At 40.2% G+C, this 15,713-nt stretch overlaps 1 protein-coding gene across 1 annotated transcript in view; it reads left to right on the forward strand.

The window, feature by feature from the left end:
- LOC105933119 (vacuolar protein sorting-associated protein 13B) overlaps positions 1-15,713 on the forward strand; it is a gene marked incomplete at both ends in the record, with an annotated part of 162,027 nt that overhangs the window by 78,812 nt on the left and 67,502 nt on the right. The window contains 3 exon segments of the mRNA XM_012872506.3: positions 7,985-8,188; positions 13,085-13,211; positions 15,413-15,556. Coding sequence (XP_012727960.2) covers positions 7,985-8,188; positions 13,085-13,211; positions 15,413-15,556 — 475 coding nt within the window.

Here is a 15,713-nt window from a genome sequence, read left to right on the forward strand (position 1 = left end):
TGGGCTTTGATATGTAATCTTGCTGCTTTAAACATTTGTCAGAATTCAATAATTGCTGTAAACATAATGTAATCAACTTGAATGGCCTCTTCCAAATAACTTTCCTTTCAGAGATAAAGATGAGCATATTGAAATTGCTTGCATGATGTCTTTGTTTATGCTAATGTAAAGCAGCTTGGTGATATTAAACTTAATCAATATCAAGTGGAAGAAATGGAGAAGAAAAAAAGCACACAAGTAGCTCAAGCTGTGGGATCCATAAAATGAGCCTAATTTTACAGCTCTATAAAACACTCTCCTTGCAGGAGCATGGATTGAACAATTTATAAGCAGGAGTAAATCACAAGGAACTCTATGAAGCCTGTAGCCATCTCAGTTTAAGAAGTTAGACGGGTGCTGTTCTGTTTTGTTGCTCTTTTTCTGATGTTTTATTTCTTAATGTCCTTTGTGTTTGACCCAAATTTCAAAATGCAGAGAGGTCTGTGCATCCCCACTCTGTTAATTTCACAGCACAGCAATGTGGAGAGCAGAAATAACACACGTTTCTGCTAGGTTATCACACATGCTGTAGGAGATATGTGAGTGTACAAACACAGGCTGTAGGAAAAGAAACTCTTGTAAGTTATGTCAAAGAAGCTTTTTAGGCTGTGTTGCTCAGAGGAAGTTCTAGATTTGAAAAGTTAAGCCACAATAACCATGAAACCATACCCATTGCACTTCTGCCTGTTAAAAAAGATTTTGTCTTTCGGAAAACCTACCAGCATTTCGGATAATTGTCCGTGAATTACAGCACCTTCGGCTGGTTTTGAATTGTATGCCCAGTTGGTCCAGGCACTATTATTATTTTAATTTAGATATGAGTGCAAACAGATCCAGTACTACCTCTTCCATGTTTTCTACAGCAGCCAGTCATGAGTAACCTATTATGTGCATGTGATTGGTGGTTCCAATCTAATCCAACTTTATTTGTAGAGCACATTAAAACCCCGCTTTCAACCAAATGCTGTACAAAGTTAAAAAGGAAACAGATCAGAGCACTTTATCAATAAACCGCTGCTAATACCCCTTCTGGCAGGTTTTATGAAAGAAGCATAATGCTGATTTCTAAAGCAGGAAGGAAGCAACTTTAATTTGCTGTACTGTACCTTTTATTTAGGGGTTCTAAGGGGAAATAGTAGTTCTGTCCACCCTCATATAGACCTAGATGACTCATCATCAACTTCAAATACTTACAGTGTTGGAGATCTGAGACAGCGGTGCACACACAGACCTGTCAGTGATTTTCAGCAGCAGCCAGAACTGAAGTTGTTCTCAAATGAGTATCCAAGGTGCCTTTGTTCAGTAGATCCATTGCAGATGTACCTACTGTATGAAGGAATCCAGTGAGTCAGTGCCCTTAAAAAGCTGGTGAATTACAGTCTCTGTTACCCAGGAATGTTCCGTGCTTAGAGCTACATGCAGGCTAAAGCAGAGAGGAGCACGCTTGAAGCTTAGCAGACCAGACAAGGTGTGTGTGTGTGTGTGTGTGTGTGTGTGTGTGTGTGTGTGTGTGTGTGTGTGTGTGTGTGTGTGTGTGTGTGTGTGTGTATGTAAAGGAAGGTAGAACAGAAGCAGTGGGGATGAAGACAGCATCTGTGTAGTTCAATAAATGAGCCTTGCAGTGCTGTTGGCTCAGACAAACCTCAGATCCCCTCAGGCTGAAAGGAAAGTTTGAAGGTGCATCACCATTCTGATTGATATGCATCCAGGAATGTGACATATATACAGCTTCAAAAGTACTTTGTGGTAGAATGTGTTAATAAATGGGTCCATCGTGAAATTGTTGCAAAGTATTGAATTTAGCTGTACAAACAATGATGAAATGTAATCAATTGCTTTATATCTGTCCAACAGAGCATGGATATGACAGGAAAAGTATTTGCTGATGCCTGATAGAGTCATAACAGATGATTTTTTTTCAATATTACGATCTGATACCATTTTAAATGACTTCCTGATGAGTCCAGCTCTCACATTTTTATCAGGCCATCAAGGGGTGCACATGTTACCCAGTTTGTTTCTTTCTGTCTTAGGCCATGTTTAGAGAAGTAGAACTTCACTGACATGTAAACTCAGGAGATAAATGACTCCTGTAATTAAGATATGTTGAAATTAAAGTGCACACACAGAGTTTTGCTTCACACCAGGCCATCGTAAACAGCGGCCTGTCTTCTGTAGTCATTTTCTTTAAACTCATCACTATCACATACTGCTGTCTTGAGGGTGGGAGAGGCTAATCCTCGCGTTGCTTACTTTGTGTAGAGGAATAATAGTTTACTCTGAAGATGTTGGGTAAATATGATATAATTAGCCAGGCAGGACTGTCTTTAAAGTGCAATCAGCCTAATGGATAACAGGCTTCTGTTAGGAACAGCAGTGGAGATGAGTAATGCTGCTAGAATAAAAATAAATGGGTGTTTGAGTTTTTGCCATGGGAACTTGTCAGCACATCAAAAGCATCAGTTTCTGTTTATTCGCATTGTTTCTATTTGATTTTGACAAAAAGTCAACCATGATGTTCTCAGAGCACACCCCAAAGTACCTTCCAAGCATGAACTATGAAGCTTTTTTCTCTGTGGAGCCATAATGATCCTTGTGATCAAAAATAATGTCAGTAGCACTGCTATAACAGTTTATTATATTATGCTGACTCCCCATATGCCTCCACAGTATTTTACTGTGTCACTCCAAGAGCTGCTCAGTGTTGCAATTCAGACCCTTAATTACTACAATTGTTAGATGCAAATTAACGGCAATTGAAATTGACTGGAGCTATAAATCCACAACTCAGAATAAATCCCCAACTCTGAGGTTGCAGCGTTTCTGGCAGTCCAGAGTAAACCACTGTAGGTAAATGATGCTCAATTTACCAATTCATTGCAAGGTTTGTGAATCATAACGCTCTTGAATTCCCCTTCAGCACATACAAATCCCCAGGGAACTCCACTTTAAGCCACTGGGAGACATGGCACGCTGATTGAGAAACCAGTGTGGAGCTTTGAGTTTGCCGCAACAGAAATGCCTGAAAGAATCACTGGGTGCTGAAGGTGTTGAGCCAGAAACATTTGGAGCCAGAGAAAATAACTCCCAAATCCTCTCTCTTTCATATATGTATATATGTGTGTGTATGTGTGTGATTTTTGGGGAAATGGAGTGAAGAACAGATCTGGGGTTGTGGGTTAAGGTTGCACATTTCAGAGTGACGAGATCCAGAAGCCAACACCACTCGGCATTACCTTGGTGCTTCCTGCCCTACGGGGTTGGGGTCGAGGCATGTGGATTGGATAGAATGTGGATGGAGGTTGAGCGGGAAAGTTGGGAGTCCATTTGAAGCTGCGGGCCATGATGCAGCCGTCCCCACAGAATCCTGTGCAGGGGCCTTCAACACAGCCCACTGCTCCCACATGTCTAGCATTGGACCCGAAGCCTTAACCAGATCTCACTGCGGTTTGTTTTACAACCTTAAACACAGTTAGGCTTCAGATGCTCAGAGTAGTAATCAAGCTCTCCCATTTTCCACTTTCTGTCCTTTTCAACAAAGCTCTTTTTTTTACCCATTTGGCACCATTTAAAACAACTCTTTATGTATCTTTGCTGATATAGTTAGATTTGTGTTCTTACAACTGTTACTTCCTATCATCCAAGTTGTGGATGTCAGTTGAATGCATTTTGAGAAGAAAAATATATACCACCATGGCATGCAGCCATGTTATGTTTTGTACTTTATCCATGTATGGATTTGCCTAAACTAATATTTTGATTAACTTGAGTGCTACACGTATGTCTGTTACCTTCCTTCTGGGACTCTCTTGCCAACTAAGCACTAAATCTGGTATATGTTGAGTTTTGTAAGCAACCACACATCTACTTAAAAACACACATCATGACTGATGCCTTTCTAAGTTCTTCAAGGCACCAAGAAAATGTTAAACAGTGAACCATAACATGCATTTAATTGGCCATAGATACAGTTCTCTAAGGCCTTTTTAAAGCCATTTAAAGTTTTTTTCCTCCTTTTTTTTCTTTGTTTTTTTTGGACTGATGAAGCACCACTGAAGTGGTCAGTGTAAAGCCTTGTGAATGCACAGCACTGCATGTCCGTACCAGAATTTGGCCCTTAATTTTGACATAATATTGGATGCAAGCAATCATGTTTGAGCTGCTTTCAGACCTAGACTTGATTTAAATTGTGTCAGAAGATGGAGAAATGTTTCCTGGAAAACCCATGGGCATAGTGGGACAGAGCATTCCTACTTTGGAGCTTTTGATCCGGTTTTACAAACAGCAGAATATTGCCATAAAAGTAATGTTTCTGCAATTAAAGTAAGGTTGGCTCTAGAACAAGGGCCACATTAAGTATTTGTGCTTCAAAAGGAATTCCCTTTCTTTCTCTGCCTTTGTGACCCTTTCCACCCTTGGTCTCCTACATTTTACGATACATTATTTTAATTTCTGTTCATTTCATGTCGTATTTCTCAGCAGATTTCTGATGCATACGAAATCCAGGTCAGTGTTCAGTTCAGTGTGTCCCACCTGCTCCACTATGTACGTTTGTAAGTTTTAAAGTCTGAAAGTTTTCCTCACCCCTTCTGATTCTTCTTGGCCAAGCAGTGTGGTCTTCACATGACCAATCAAATATATCAAACCGCCAGTGTCCCCCTCCTCCCCCTCCCCCCTCCACATGTACAACAAGAAAATCTGGCTTCAATTATTATTTCACCCCAAGGGGACCTTCCAAAATTCCTCCTCTCCTCATTTGTCAGAAATGAAGCTCTTTAGTTTCCTGTGATTTGCTGAAATATGTCTTTTGATATTAAATCACACCATTTTCCACTGGCTGTATGACCAAGACAAATGTTTATCATATTTATTTATGTCATTGGAGATGACCCTGCTGCTCAGCAATGCAGAGACTTGGCTGCAGATTCCCATGTTATGCTGATTATGAGAAAGAGAGTCCCCTAAATAAGCTACGGTTAAGAGATAATTTGGAAAGCACATGAGGTAACTGTGGTTTGTTTAAAGTGAAAAAGACAGTGTAGAGTTGAGCAGGGCAATGGAGGTACTGTTACAAAACCTCTAATGAATCTAGACTGACACATCCCACCCAAATTTTACCCAGCTCTTAGTTTGATTTACATTATACTTTGTTGATAAATGTGGTTCCAAATGCTGATTAAGGATCTGTTTCACTTGTTTGTGTGTCAACAAATCCAACTAAACCCAGTTATGCACCTCTAATCTCCCATTGCCATTGTTTTTGTTGCTGGTGCTCATTGTCATAACATCATACTCTGGTAGAGGCCTTTTCAATGTGCCGAGGAGAGGGAAACGCTATCTGAAAATTGCCGTTGACGTTGCCGAAACAAATAACACTACTCATGCTGCCGCTACATCTGTAGCCATTTTAAGCCTTCATTTATACCATTTAAGCTCTCATTTGAATTCACCAGCACAAATAAACATTTCATAATCAACTGAAAGCCCTGATGTCATATGCAGATGTTGAATTTTGATTGTTCCTTTTGCCTTATGAATTGGTCTGAATCTTGTCTCTCAAAGGCAAAATAGATGACATCATTTTTTCTTGGCATGGATGGGTCAGTGCTCGCTCCCTCGACTGCAGCCGTTCCACTACAGACACGGGGCTGTATCTCCACATCTCCTCTGCTATGCAACAGTTTGCATGTACTGTAAAACCCCTGTGTTTTTGTGGACAGATTTAGGAAGTAAATGGCAACAAGAGCAGCTTTTTTAGGACTGCTGGGCTGCCAAGCAGGCTCTAAGCAATGTGTGCTGCCAGTGACAAGATGGCATAAAGCAAGAGTCTGGAATGGACCAGTGATTTCACCTGAGGGATGTGGAGGTCATTTTTCTGAGTTTAACTTTACATTTTTTGCAAGCTTAGTTTGTAATAATTCATCCCCTGAGAGGCTGGTGCTTCAAAAACACGGAACAGATAGTAGACTTAGTTTGGTTTCAGCAGGTAGTGCCTTTTAGTAGAACATAGTATGTTGCATTTGTGCCTATTTGTTTTTTTTTTATCATAATATAATAACAAACAAACAGATCTACTTTCAGCTATGATAGATCTCCACCTATCATAGCTGAAAGTATTTTTGGGGTATGCTTTGCACATCTATAGACAGAAATCTTTTGCCAGTTCTTTGCAAAGGAGCTGCTGGTTACCTTCTCCACAACCATCATTCAGTCTCTCCTGTGTTTGTTTGCCACTGTGGGGTTTGGCTCATCCACGAAACTGGACAAGTCCAGACTGCAACAATCAGGCCTGCAGAGAGGATTATGTGGGCTGACCTTCCCTCCATCCAGGAACTATACAGTTCCAGGGTCAGGGAAATGGCAGCTAACATCTCTGCAGACTCCACACATCCTGCACACAAACTGTTTAGACGTTTATCTTTAGGTTGGCGTTAAAGAGCGCTATTTACAAAACCCAGCTGCCACAGAGACAGTTTCTTCCCCCTGGACGAATCTCTGAGTCTCTGACTCAACAGTCAGAGTTCCCAGGTCAACACCATGCTCATTTGTGCCAATCCAACCACGTACTCCAATTTTGTTGAATATGATGCATCATAATAGTTTTTTTTTTAAAGTTCTCAAACTCATCCAAAAAGAAACTGAAAAGTATTTCAGCAGACTTCGACGTCTCCGCTGATGTTCTTCTCTAATTCCTGAAAATGTGCTGGTGATATCTGACGTTCTCACTGCTCTGCTGCGAGTCCACACAGAAAGTTTAAGCTTTCAATAAAATTCCCTCATCATCCTCGTCTTCCATTACCGACAGCTAGAAGCTAAGAATCCTCTCTAAAGTCCACAGACGCTATTTCTTTCGCTTAATCTGACGTAAATCCGGCATCGGCCCTGACAAACATGCACTCCCACAGTTAGCACTGTAACAGCCGCCATTTAGTTTTTAGGCGATGCATTCAACTCGGTCCATCTTCACCAGCCACAGAAATTCAGTTTCTTTTTCAAAACAGCGATATGTAGCTACACAAGTAGCCCTTTGTTTTCCTCAAATGCGTAGTTTATTGGCCGACACGCATAACAAAAGCCTCTGCGTGGCCACACAAAGACAGTATACAAACGTGCTGTGGGTTTCCCCTCCCTGATAAGTTTACTATTTTAAAACCTCTGAAATGGTTATTTCAAGCATTAAGGCATTTCTTCGTAACTTCAACTAGCACATTTTGCAATAAAACAAAACTCACAATTTTCTTAGACTGCCGACTTGTTCCTACCTTTGCCATGGCATGTCATACATATATATGTATGTATGTGTGTGTGTGTATGTATATGTATATATATATGTATGTATGTATATGTATATATATATGTATGTATGTATATGTATATATATATATATATATATATATATATATATATATATATATATATATATATACACCCACAAGTAAAATATTTCCATTTATCTCTCTATTTATTGTATTTAAAATGTCTTTACTGAAAGCAAACTGGAATAAGATTCAATTTCCTTGTCAACTAAACCTGATTCTGATTAAAAATAGCTGAACTGCTCTAAATTATGGCTCTTTTGAATTGAATGGTGAATGTTGGGAATTTTTAATTTTCAAGTCTTGCCAAAGGTTTTTAGTTGGATTTAGGTCTGCACTTTAAACCATTCTAACATATGAATAGGCCTTGATGTAAACCTTAAAATTGCAGAAGATTTAAGGATTGCTCGACTAGTTGAGCTGTCAACATCTCCCTCCTTAGCTGTGAATTGTCAAACCGTATTCCCTGTTGAACGAGACTGCTGCATACTGATTATGATTTACATTCAAACACTCACGGCCAACATAACATTCAGTATGTTAGCCTCTTCTAGGCTAACATACTGAATTTCCACAACTTTAATTAATATTAATGCGTGTTTGCGTGTTCCCTTGTGTTTTCCCTGCAGACGTGCACTGAACCTAGGCATTCTGCGTGACCCAGGTTCAGAGGTGGAGGACCGTCAGTATCAGATTGATCTCCAGTCTATCAACATTGGAACTGCTCTGTGGGAGCAGCTCAAGCCAGAGAAGGAGGGAACGAAAGGCGGGGTTTCTGCAGAAAGTGAGAGGAGCTCTCAGAATCCAGCCCTGGAGTGGAACATGGCTAGCAGGTTTGAACAAACTATTATGACTAATTAATTATTTATGCTTTACCAGCATCATTTGAAACTATTTTCTTTTCTCTTGTTGCATTATATTTGATGTTTGATAGTATTGTTTTATTGAAACACATTATCTGCATGGGGCTGTAGTGATTTTTTGGCGTTCTTGTCCTCGCACATTAATCCAAAATAAAATATTTCAGCAAAACGTTTAACATTAAACACTAGTGGTTTCTTTACTCACAATAATACAGATTTTTTTTTTAAATTGTTTTTCTATATGCAGCATGTGAAAAACATTCTGCATCTATAAAAAGTCTGTAACCTCAATGACTGTGTAAAGGTCCCTAAGGAAGGGGAAACGCCATGTAAAAATGCTTTGTTGCAAAAATGACAAAAAGCTCCTGAATACCGTCTGGGGTGGGATTTATTTTCCCAGTGTTCCCAGAACGACTGTATGTAATGCAACATATTAACACTGTACTGGCCTTTCTAGCTGTTAGATTATTTCCTTACTATGCAGCCTTTACAATCACACTCATAAATACAAACCTTGTCTTTTTTTATAGGACCAGGAGCTAAAACAAGCAGAATTGTAACAGCCTGTTTGGCCCCACATCCTTTTTTCCACTCATGTATTGAGAGGGAACAGGCCCAAAAATCACAGATTTGCAGGCAAAGAACGCAGATTTGTTCCCTGTCAGCTAAAAATAACCCTTGTGGAAGAATGCATTGCAAAATCAACAAGCCTGATTGAGACTGTGCTCCCAGGTCATCAGGTCTTTAAGTGATGCATGCTGAGATACACACACCATCCTCTCCCAGACGGCAGCAGACGAACACTCTGGTGGGCGTAGGTTCAAACTAGCCATCATACATACTCATTATGGACATCAATATTTTCTTTGTTTTAAACAAGCGCGCGCGCGCACACACACACACACACACACACACGCACAGTGATAGCCTTTGGAGGCCTGCCTGAAAAAAGCAGGCTGTTGGTATTGCAGCTGATACTGATGTATGGGCCCTGCGCTCTCAGCAATGCAGTAAGAGGTTTTTATGTGGCAGCCGGTTAAGATTTATTTACAGGGGCTCTTTTTATTAAAGACTCTTCTTCCAGAAAATACTTCGGCTACTGTACATGTTCTCATAAATGCAAACGATGCCCATGAAACACTTAAAAGTCAGGTCAAAATATGTAAAGAAATATTTCTTGGTCATGAATATTATTTTTCCATTTAAGGATTGTATTAGAACCAGTTAAGGTTAATATTTACAGCTTCTTCACATGAGAAGTAGGGGACTATATTTATTAAAATAACAAAATGGTGTGTGTGTGTGTGTATATATATATATATATATATATATATATATATATATATATATATATATATATATATATATATATATATATATACTACCGTTCAAAAGTTTGGGGTCACATTGAGATGTCCTTATTTTTGAAGGAAAAGCACTGTACTTTTCAATGAAGATAACTTTAAACTAGTCTTAACTTTAAATAAATACACTCTATACATTGCTAATGTGGTAAATTACTATTCTAGCTGCAAATGTCTGGTTTTTGGTGCAATATCTACATAGGTGTATATAGGCCCATTTCCAGAAACTATCACTCCAGTGTTCTAATGGTACAATGTGTTTGCTCATTGGCTCAGAAGGCTAATTGATGATTAGAAAACCCTTGTGCAATCATGTTCACACATCTGAAAACAGTTTAGCTTGTTACAGAAGCTACAAAACTGACCTTCCTTTGAGCAGATTGAGTTTCTGGAACATCACATTTGTGGGGTCAATTAAACGCTCAAAATGGCCAGAAAAAGATAACTTTCATCTGAAACTCGACAGTCTATTCTTGTTCTTAGAAATGAAGGCTATTCCATGCAAGAAATTGCTAAGAAATTGAAGATTTCCTACAACGGTGTGTACTACTCCCTTCAGAGGACAGCACAAACAGGCTCTAACCAGAGTAGAAAAAGAAGCGGGAGGCCGCGTTACACAACTGAGCAAGAAAATAAGTTTCTCTAGTTTGAGAAACAGACGCCTAACAGGTCCCCAACTGGCATCTTCATTAAATAGTACCCGCAAAACACCAGTGTCAACATCTACAGTGAAGAGGCGGCTGCGGGATTCTGGGCTTCAGGGCAGAGTGGCAAAGAAAAAGCCATATCTGAGACTGGCCAATAAAAGAAAAAGATTAAGATGGGCAAAGGAACACAGACATTGGACAGAGGAAGACTGGAAAAAAGTGTTGTGGACGGATGAATCCAAGTTTGAGGTGTTTGGATCACAAAGAAGAACGCTTGTGAGATGCAGAACAAATGAAAAGATGCTGGAAGAATGCCTGACGCCATCTGTTAAGCACGGTGGAGGTAATGTGATGGTCTGGGGTTGCTTTGGTGCTGGTAAGGTGGGAGATTTGTACGGGGTAAAAGGGATTCTGAATAAGGAAGGCTATCACTCCATTTTGCAACGCCATGCCATACCCAATGGACAGCGCTTGATTGGAGCCAATTTCATCCTACAACAGGACAACGACCCTAAACACACCTCCAAGTTGTGCAAGAACTATTTAGAGCAGAGCAGGCACCTGGTAATGGAGTGGCCAGCGCAGTCACCAGATCTGAACCCCATTGAGCTGTTGCGGGAGCAGCTTGACCGTATGGTACGCAAGAAGTGCCCATCCAACCAATCCAACTTGTGGGAGCTGCTTCTGGAAGCGTGGTGTGCAGTTTCTCCAGATTACCTCAACAAATTAACAGCTAGGATGCCAAAGGTCTGCAATGCTGTAATTGCTGCAAATGGAAGATTGTTTGACGAACGTAACGTTTGATGTTAAAAAAAATCTTATTTCAAATACAAATCATTATTTCTAACCTTGGCAATGTCTTGACTTTATTATTCATTTCACAACGTATGGTGGTGAATAAGTGTGACTTTTCATGGAAAAACACAAAATTGTTTGGGTGAACCCAAACTTTTGAACAGTATATAACAATATATTTGTTTGTGTGCTAAAGTATGTTTGGTCTTTTCAAATTTAATTTGGTTTATATTAATATATTCTATAGTCCAGATATACATAGGCACCAATCCCCTGCTGCCTAACATATGCAACACTACAAAACAATTGGGCCTAAGGCTTCTGGCCGTGTTGTTGTTATGGACAGAGTTTCAAAGATGTCAACTCAGTACAGCACCCAAATGCCCGCCCTGGAGACATGTGCTACATGTTGGCTTCCATTTCTCTCTGGTCATTTGTGATCAAGATGCTGTGAACGTCTGATGGAAAATATCCCAGCAGCTTGAGGAAAGAGGATCAAGTTTACAGCTTTACCTGTCTCCAACAATCACTGGCAGAAATGAACCACCTTGGTTTTGACGAGCTTTGACGCACACTACCTCCAAAGTTCATACCCTTCCCTTATTCCCTGTGTTGATGTGCTCTGCCTTCTCTAGATTTCAACTTGAGGGATGTTCACTGTGTTGCCTTGTGGGTTCAGTTTCAGTAGTTGTGCAGCTGTAGCGGCCTCTGTTAGCTTCCTGATATTCTGTGAGGAAATTCCAGTACCGTGGATCGACTGACAGGATCTGTCCTCGTCACAGTTTGCAGTTGCTCACTAGGAAATGACCCTCTGTCATAGTGCTGTGATCCTGTTGTGCAGGCCTCTCTTTATTTCCTACTGCCATTCATGTGCCAGCTTACTGATTGGCCCTGTAGCATTAGTGTAGAGTGTGTAGGAAGTTTTTATTTTCCTTCTTGGCTTTGGGGGAGCTTTTGCAGAAAACAATTGTGCAAACTAAGAGAGAGACATGGTGTTCTCTACTCCTTTTGAGCTCTCATAATGCTGGTAAATTAAACCGTACGCCTCTAAGCTTTGCTGGTGAATGATAGCACCTGTCCACTGCAACGAGACGCTCATTGTTTCAACCCTCCGTCTGAGGGGAGATTAGTCAGCACCAATTGGCCTCACAGATCATTTCACCTCTGAATTAGGCCCCTCTTAAATTCTGTACACAAAGAAATGTGTCAGAAAATAATCCCTTAAGGGCACTGGTAATGCACATTTGTATAGCAGAAGTGAATGTGATATTGGTTCCGGTTAAGTGCCGTAGTCTGGGCCACCTAGACACTGGGCCTCTTATAATCCCTGCCAACTATAAATATTGGAAGCTGTACCCCTTGATTGTTTTAATAGCACCAGATGTGGCTATTAACACCACCTTATAAAGCTCTCTTGTATGTTTGTTTTACTGCTAACAAATGTTCCCACAAATATGACTTGATTGTGGAAATGGGCATTAGTGAAATGGAGAGAGTTGATATGAGAAGCTCTCAGTTTGATCTTGTGTATACAATAAGGGGGTGTCCCCGATTCCGATCTGTCAAATAACACCCCAATCTGCAGTGTTATTCAAACTTTACCAAAAGTATCTGACCACTATGGATGCCTGTCAGAGATCAGGCCTGGAAGACACGTTTAAAAAAAAATTGTTTTAACTATAAAAAGCCTAAAAATGTATGAAATATGTGTGTTCCCTTTAGCCATGACAACAAAACCTCAGTTGAGAAGATGTTCTAGGTTTGTGTGTGTGTTCTATGTTGACTTGTCATTCCTCACCAGAGTGATCGTCTTCTAACAATTTAACATATGCTAGCCACAAAAAACAAGCTTTTACACATAGGCAGAGGTATTAAGGTATTTCTGATTCTGATTTTGATTTTACTGAAGAAGTGTAATATTATGGCCAATGTTTATTTATTTATTTTAAAATACAGTACTCTGATTGAAGATGAACGAGTAGGCATTTAAAATTGAGCATCTTTATTAAAAAGGAAATATAATTTTAGCTGTGTATCCTCTCGTTTTTATCTCTGTACAGTATCAGACGGCAGCAGGAGCGGCGGGCAATCCTGACGCCAATCTTGACTGACTTCTCTGTACGGGTGACTGCTGCCCCTGCCATCATCTTTAGCAAAAATCTCTCTCCTGATAGTGGCCAAACCGAGGTAAGCATCGTCTCTGCATAATATGTGTACAAGTCTGTAGAAGACAAATAGTATTTAGATTTTCTTTGCAGCAGAGTTTGTCTGTACTGTAAAGATGTTTAGATACTTCCAAGACTTCACACAGCTTGAACTTTAAAATCTCACAGATGAGAACCTCCAGGCAGGTACTCCCAAGGTAACCATGGGACACACCGAAATCCAAAGGATAACTATAGAGTGAGGAAAAACAAGGAGAAAATGATAAGATTTGCACAAAGGCTAGCAGTAGTACATGGGTTGACACTCAGGCATCAGACGACTGGCAGAGAGCTCCAGCTGATGAAAACATCGAGTACGTACAGCATCATGAAGACCGAAGAACACAGCAGACAGGTCAGGAATAAAGCAATGGAGAAGTTTAGAACAGGGCTAAGTTATAAAACAACATCCCAAGCTTTGAACATCTGGTGCAGCTCTGGTCAGTCTGTAGTTCACTTATAGAAAGTGGAACAACTGCAACCCTACCAGGACATGGCTGTCCGTCTACACAGGCAGGCCGAGCAAGGTCAACATCAATCAGAGAGGCAGCCAAAAGGTCCACGGTAACTCTGGAGGAGCTGCAGAGATCCACAGCTGGAGTGTGCGGACCCATCAAGCAGACAACTATCAGTCTTGCACTCCTTAAATCTGGTCTTTGCAGAAGAGTGGAGGAAAGCCGTTGTTGAAAGACAATCATTCATGTGGAAAAATGTGCTCTGATCAGATGACACAGAAATGTGACCTTTTTCCCTAAATACTGTTATATATAATTTTATTATATATTATTATTATTATTGTTATTATTATTATACATTATATTATACAGCAGAGAGGGGTTCTAGAATGTGTTTAATCAAGCTGACTTTTTACATATGCACACCAGATTTTTCATATTTGTAAATAATCTTGAAAACTGTGCATCACTTTCCTTCCTCTTCACAAGAATGTTGTACCTTGTGTTAATCTAGACTGAAAAATCCCCATAAAATACTGAAATATTGAAGTTTGTGGTGTGTAAGGCACTGTAATTACTACGAAGTTAATGTTTAAAATATGAACCTTTCTCTATGAGTAACCAATTTAACATCTTAACTCCACAGCGTCAATAGGTTAGTTTAAGGATTTTCCATTATAGTGGGTTTTAGGGGTATAAATGTGTCTGTCCCATTTGTAGGGGTCTGCTCACTACATAAAGGGGCTGCTTGTGCTTTTTGACTGTAGCCTGCTGAAGCCATGATTGCAGCCATTACAATCTGTTGTTCGTATGAAAATAGACATTGATTATGTGAGATGTCAGAAGTATTTATGTTTTGCTCTTAACTTGCAGTAACAAACTCATTTTGAATCCCTCCACCAGTCCGGCATGTAATGGAGGTTTTTGACCTCCAGAGTTCAAACCTTTCTGCTTATACAGCTGATGTTTTCTGGCACGGCTCTCGGAGACTTCCTGCCTCTTTGATGCCTCGTCCGACCACGCTAACGTGCCCCTTGACAATGTGTAACAGCTAATCCATAGTTTTTACTGAGACACACACATGCACACGCACAAAGACTAAGTAACTTGTATAAACTCCTTTGATACAGAGACTCAGAGCCAGTAACAACATAAACCAAGCAGGACTTTGAACTGCAAGGTATTGAAACATTTGTAGTTTGAAATTGTCATTATTTTTCCTTCCCACTGCCCACTTTCAGAGGATTTGTTTATGCTTAACTGTAAATGCTTCTGTACATTTATTACATTATTAATCACATATATTCTACACTCTAGCTCTCTATTGATCCAATTAGAAACATGCGGTTTGTGTTTTAAAACATATAGACGGTTAGAGCAGTGTGAGAAGGTACTGTAGGTCTGCTCCATGTGTGTGGCTCAGTCCTCAGTGTTGGTGAGTAATATCCTATCAGATGGAGCCTCCTGGCTCAGGTTTACTCTGCTGGCTGTGGGTGGGACCCTGGAGAGGATATAGGGTGAAGAGTGGAGCAGAGGAACACTGTGAACAGAGACCAGGACAGAGAGTGGTTTGTCATGTGCACACAGTGCTTTAGCATTGTAGAAGAAACTAATGAGGGAGGCAATAAAGGAGACCACAAACAATCCCAATGTTGTGTTGGGTGTTTTTTCCCCCTTCTCTACTCCCACCTCTTCTCTTAATTTCCCTTTTCTTCCCTTCTCTCTTTAGGAGGTGGTGGTGTGTGGCCACTCTTTGGAGGTGAATGTGACAAGCAGTCTGGATTTCTTCCTGAGTATTGCTCAGGTGCAGCTCCTTCAGCAGCTCCTCAGAGACAACATGGTGGGCTCAAATGCGTCAGACAAAGGTTCTGAGGTAACCTCTGACACTATATATGTTACCAATGAAAGGTGCACTTGAACTCAGAAGGCCTGGTTGCTATAGTACTGAAATATTTATACTTGATACCCTCATAGTAGAAATGCCAGCTTTGACCTTTTTAAGGATGGTTTTATGGTTATATAGTTGTAAT

This window comes from Fundulus heteroclitus, chromosome 3 (assembly GCF_011125445.2).
Source record: "Fundulus heteroclitus isolate FHET01 chromosome 3, MU-UCD_Fhet_4.1, whole genome shotgun sequence".
In the NCBI taxonomy this organism is placed as follows: domain Eukaryota; kingdom Metazoa; phylum Chordata; class Actinopteri; order Cyprinodontiformes; family Fundulidae; genus Fundulus; species Fundulus heteroclitus.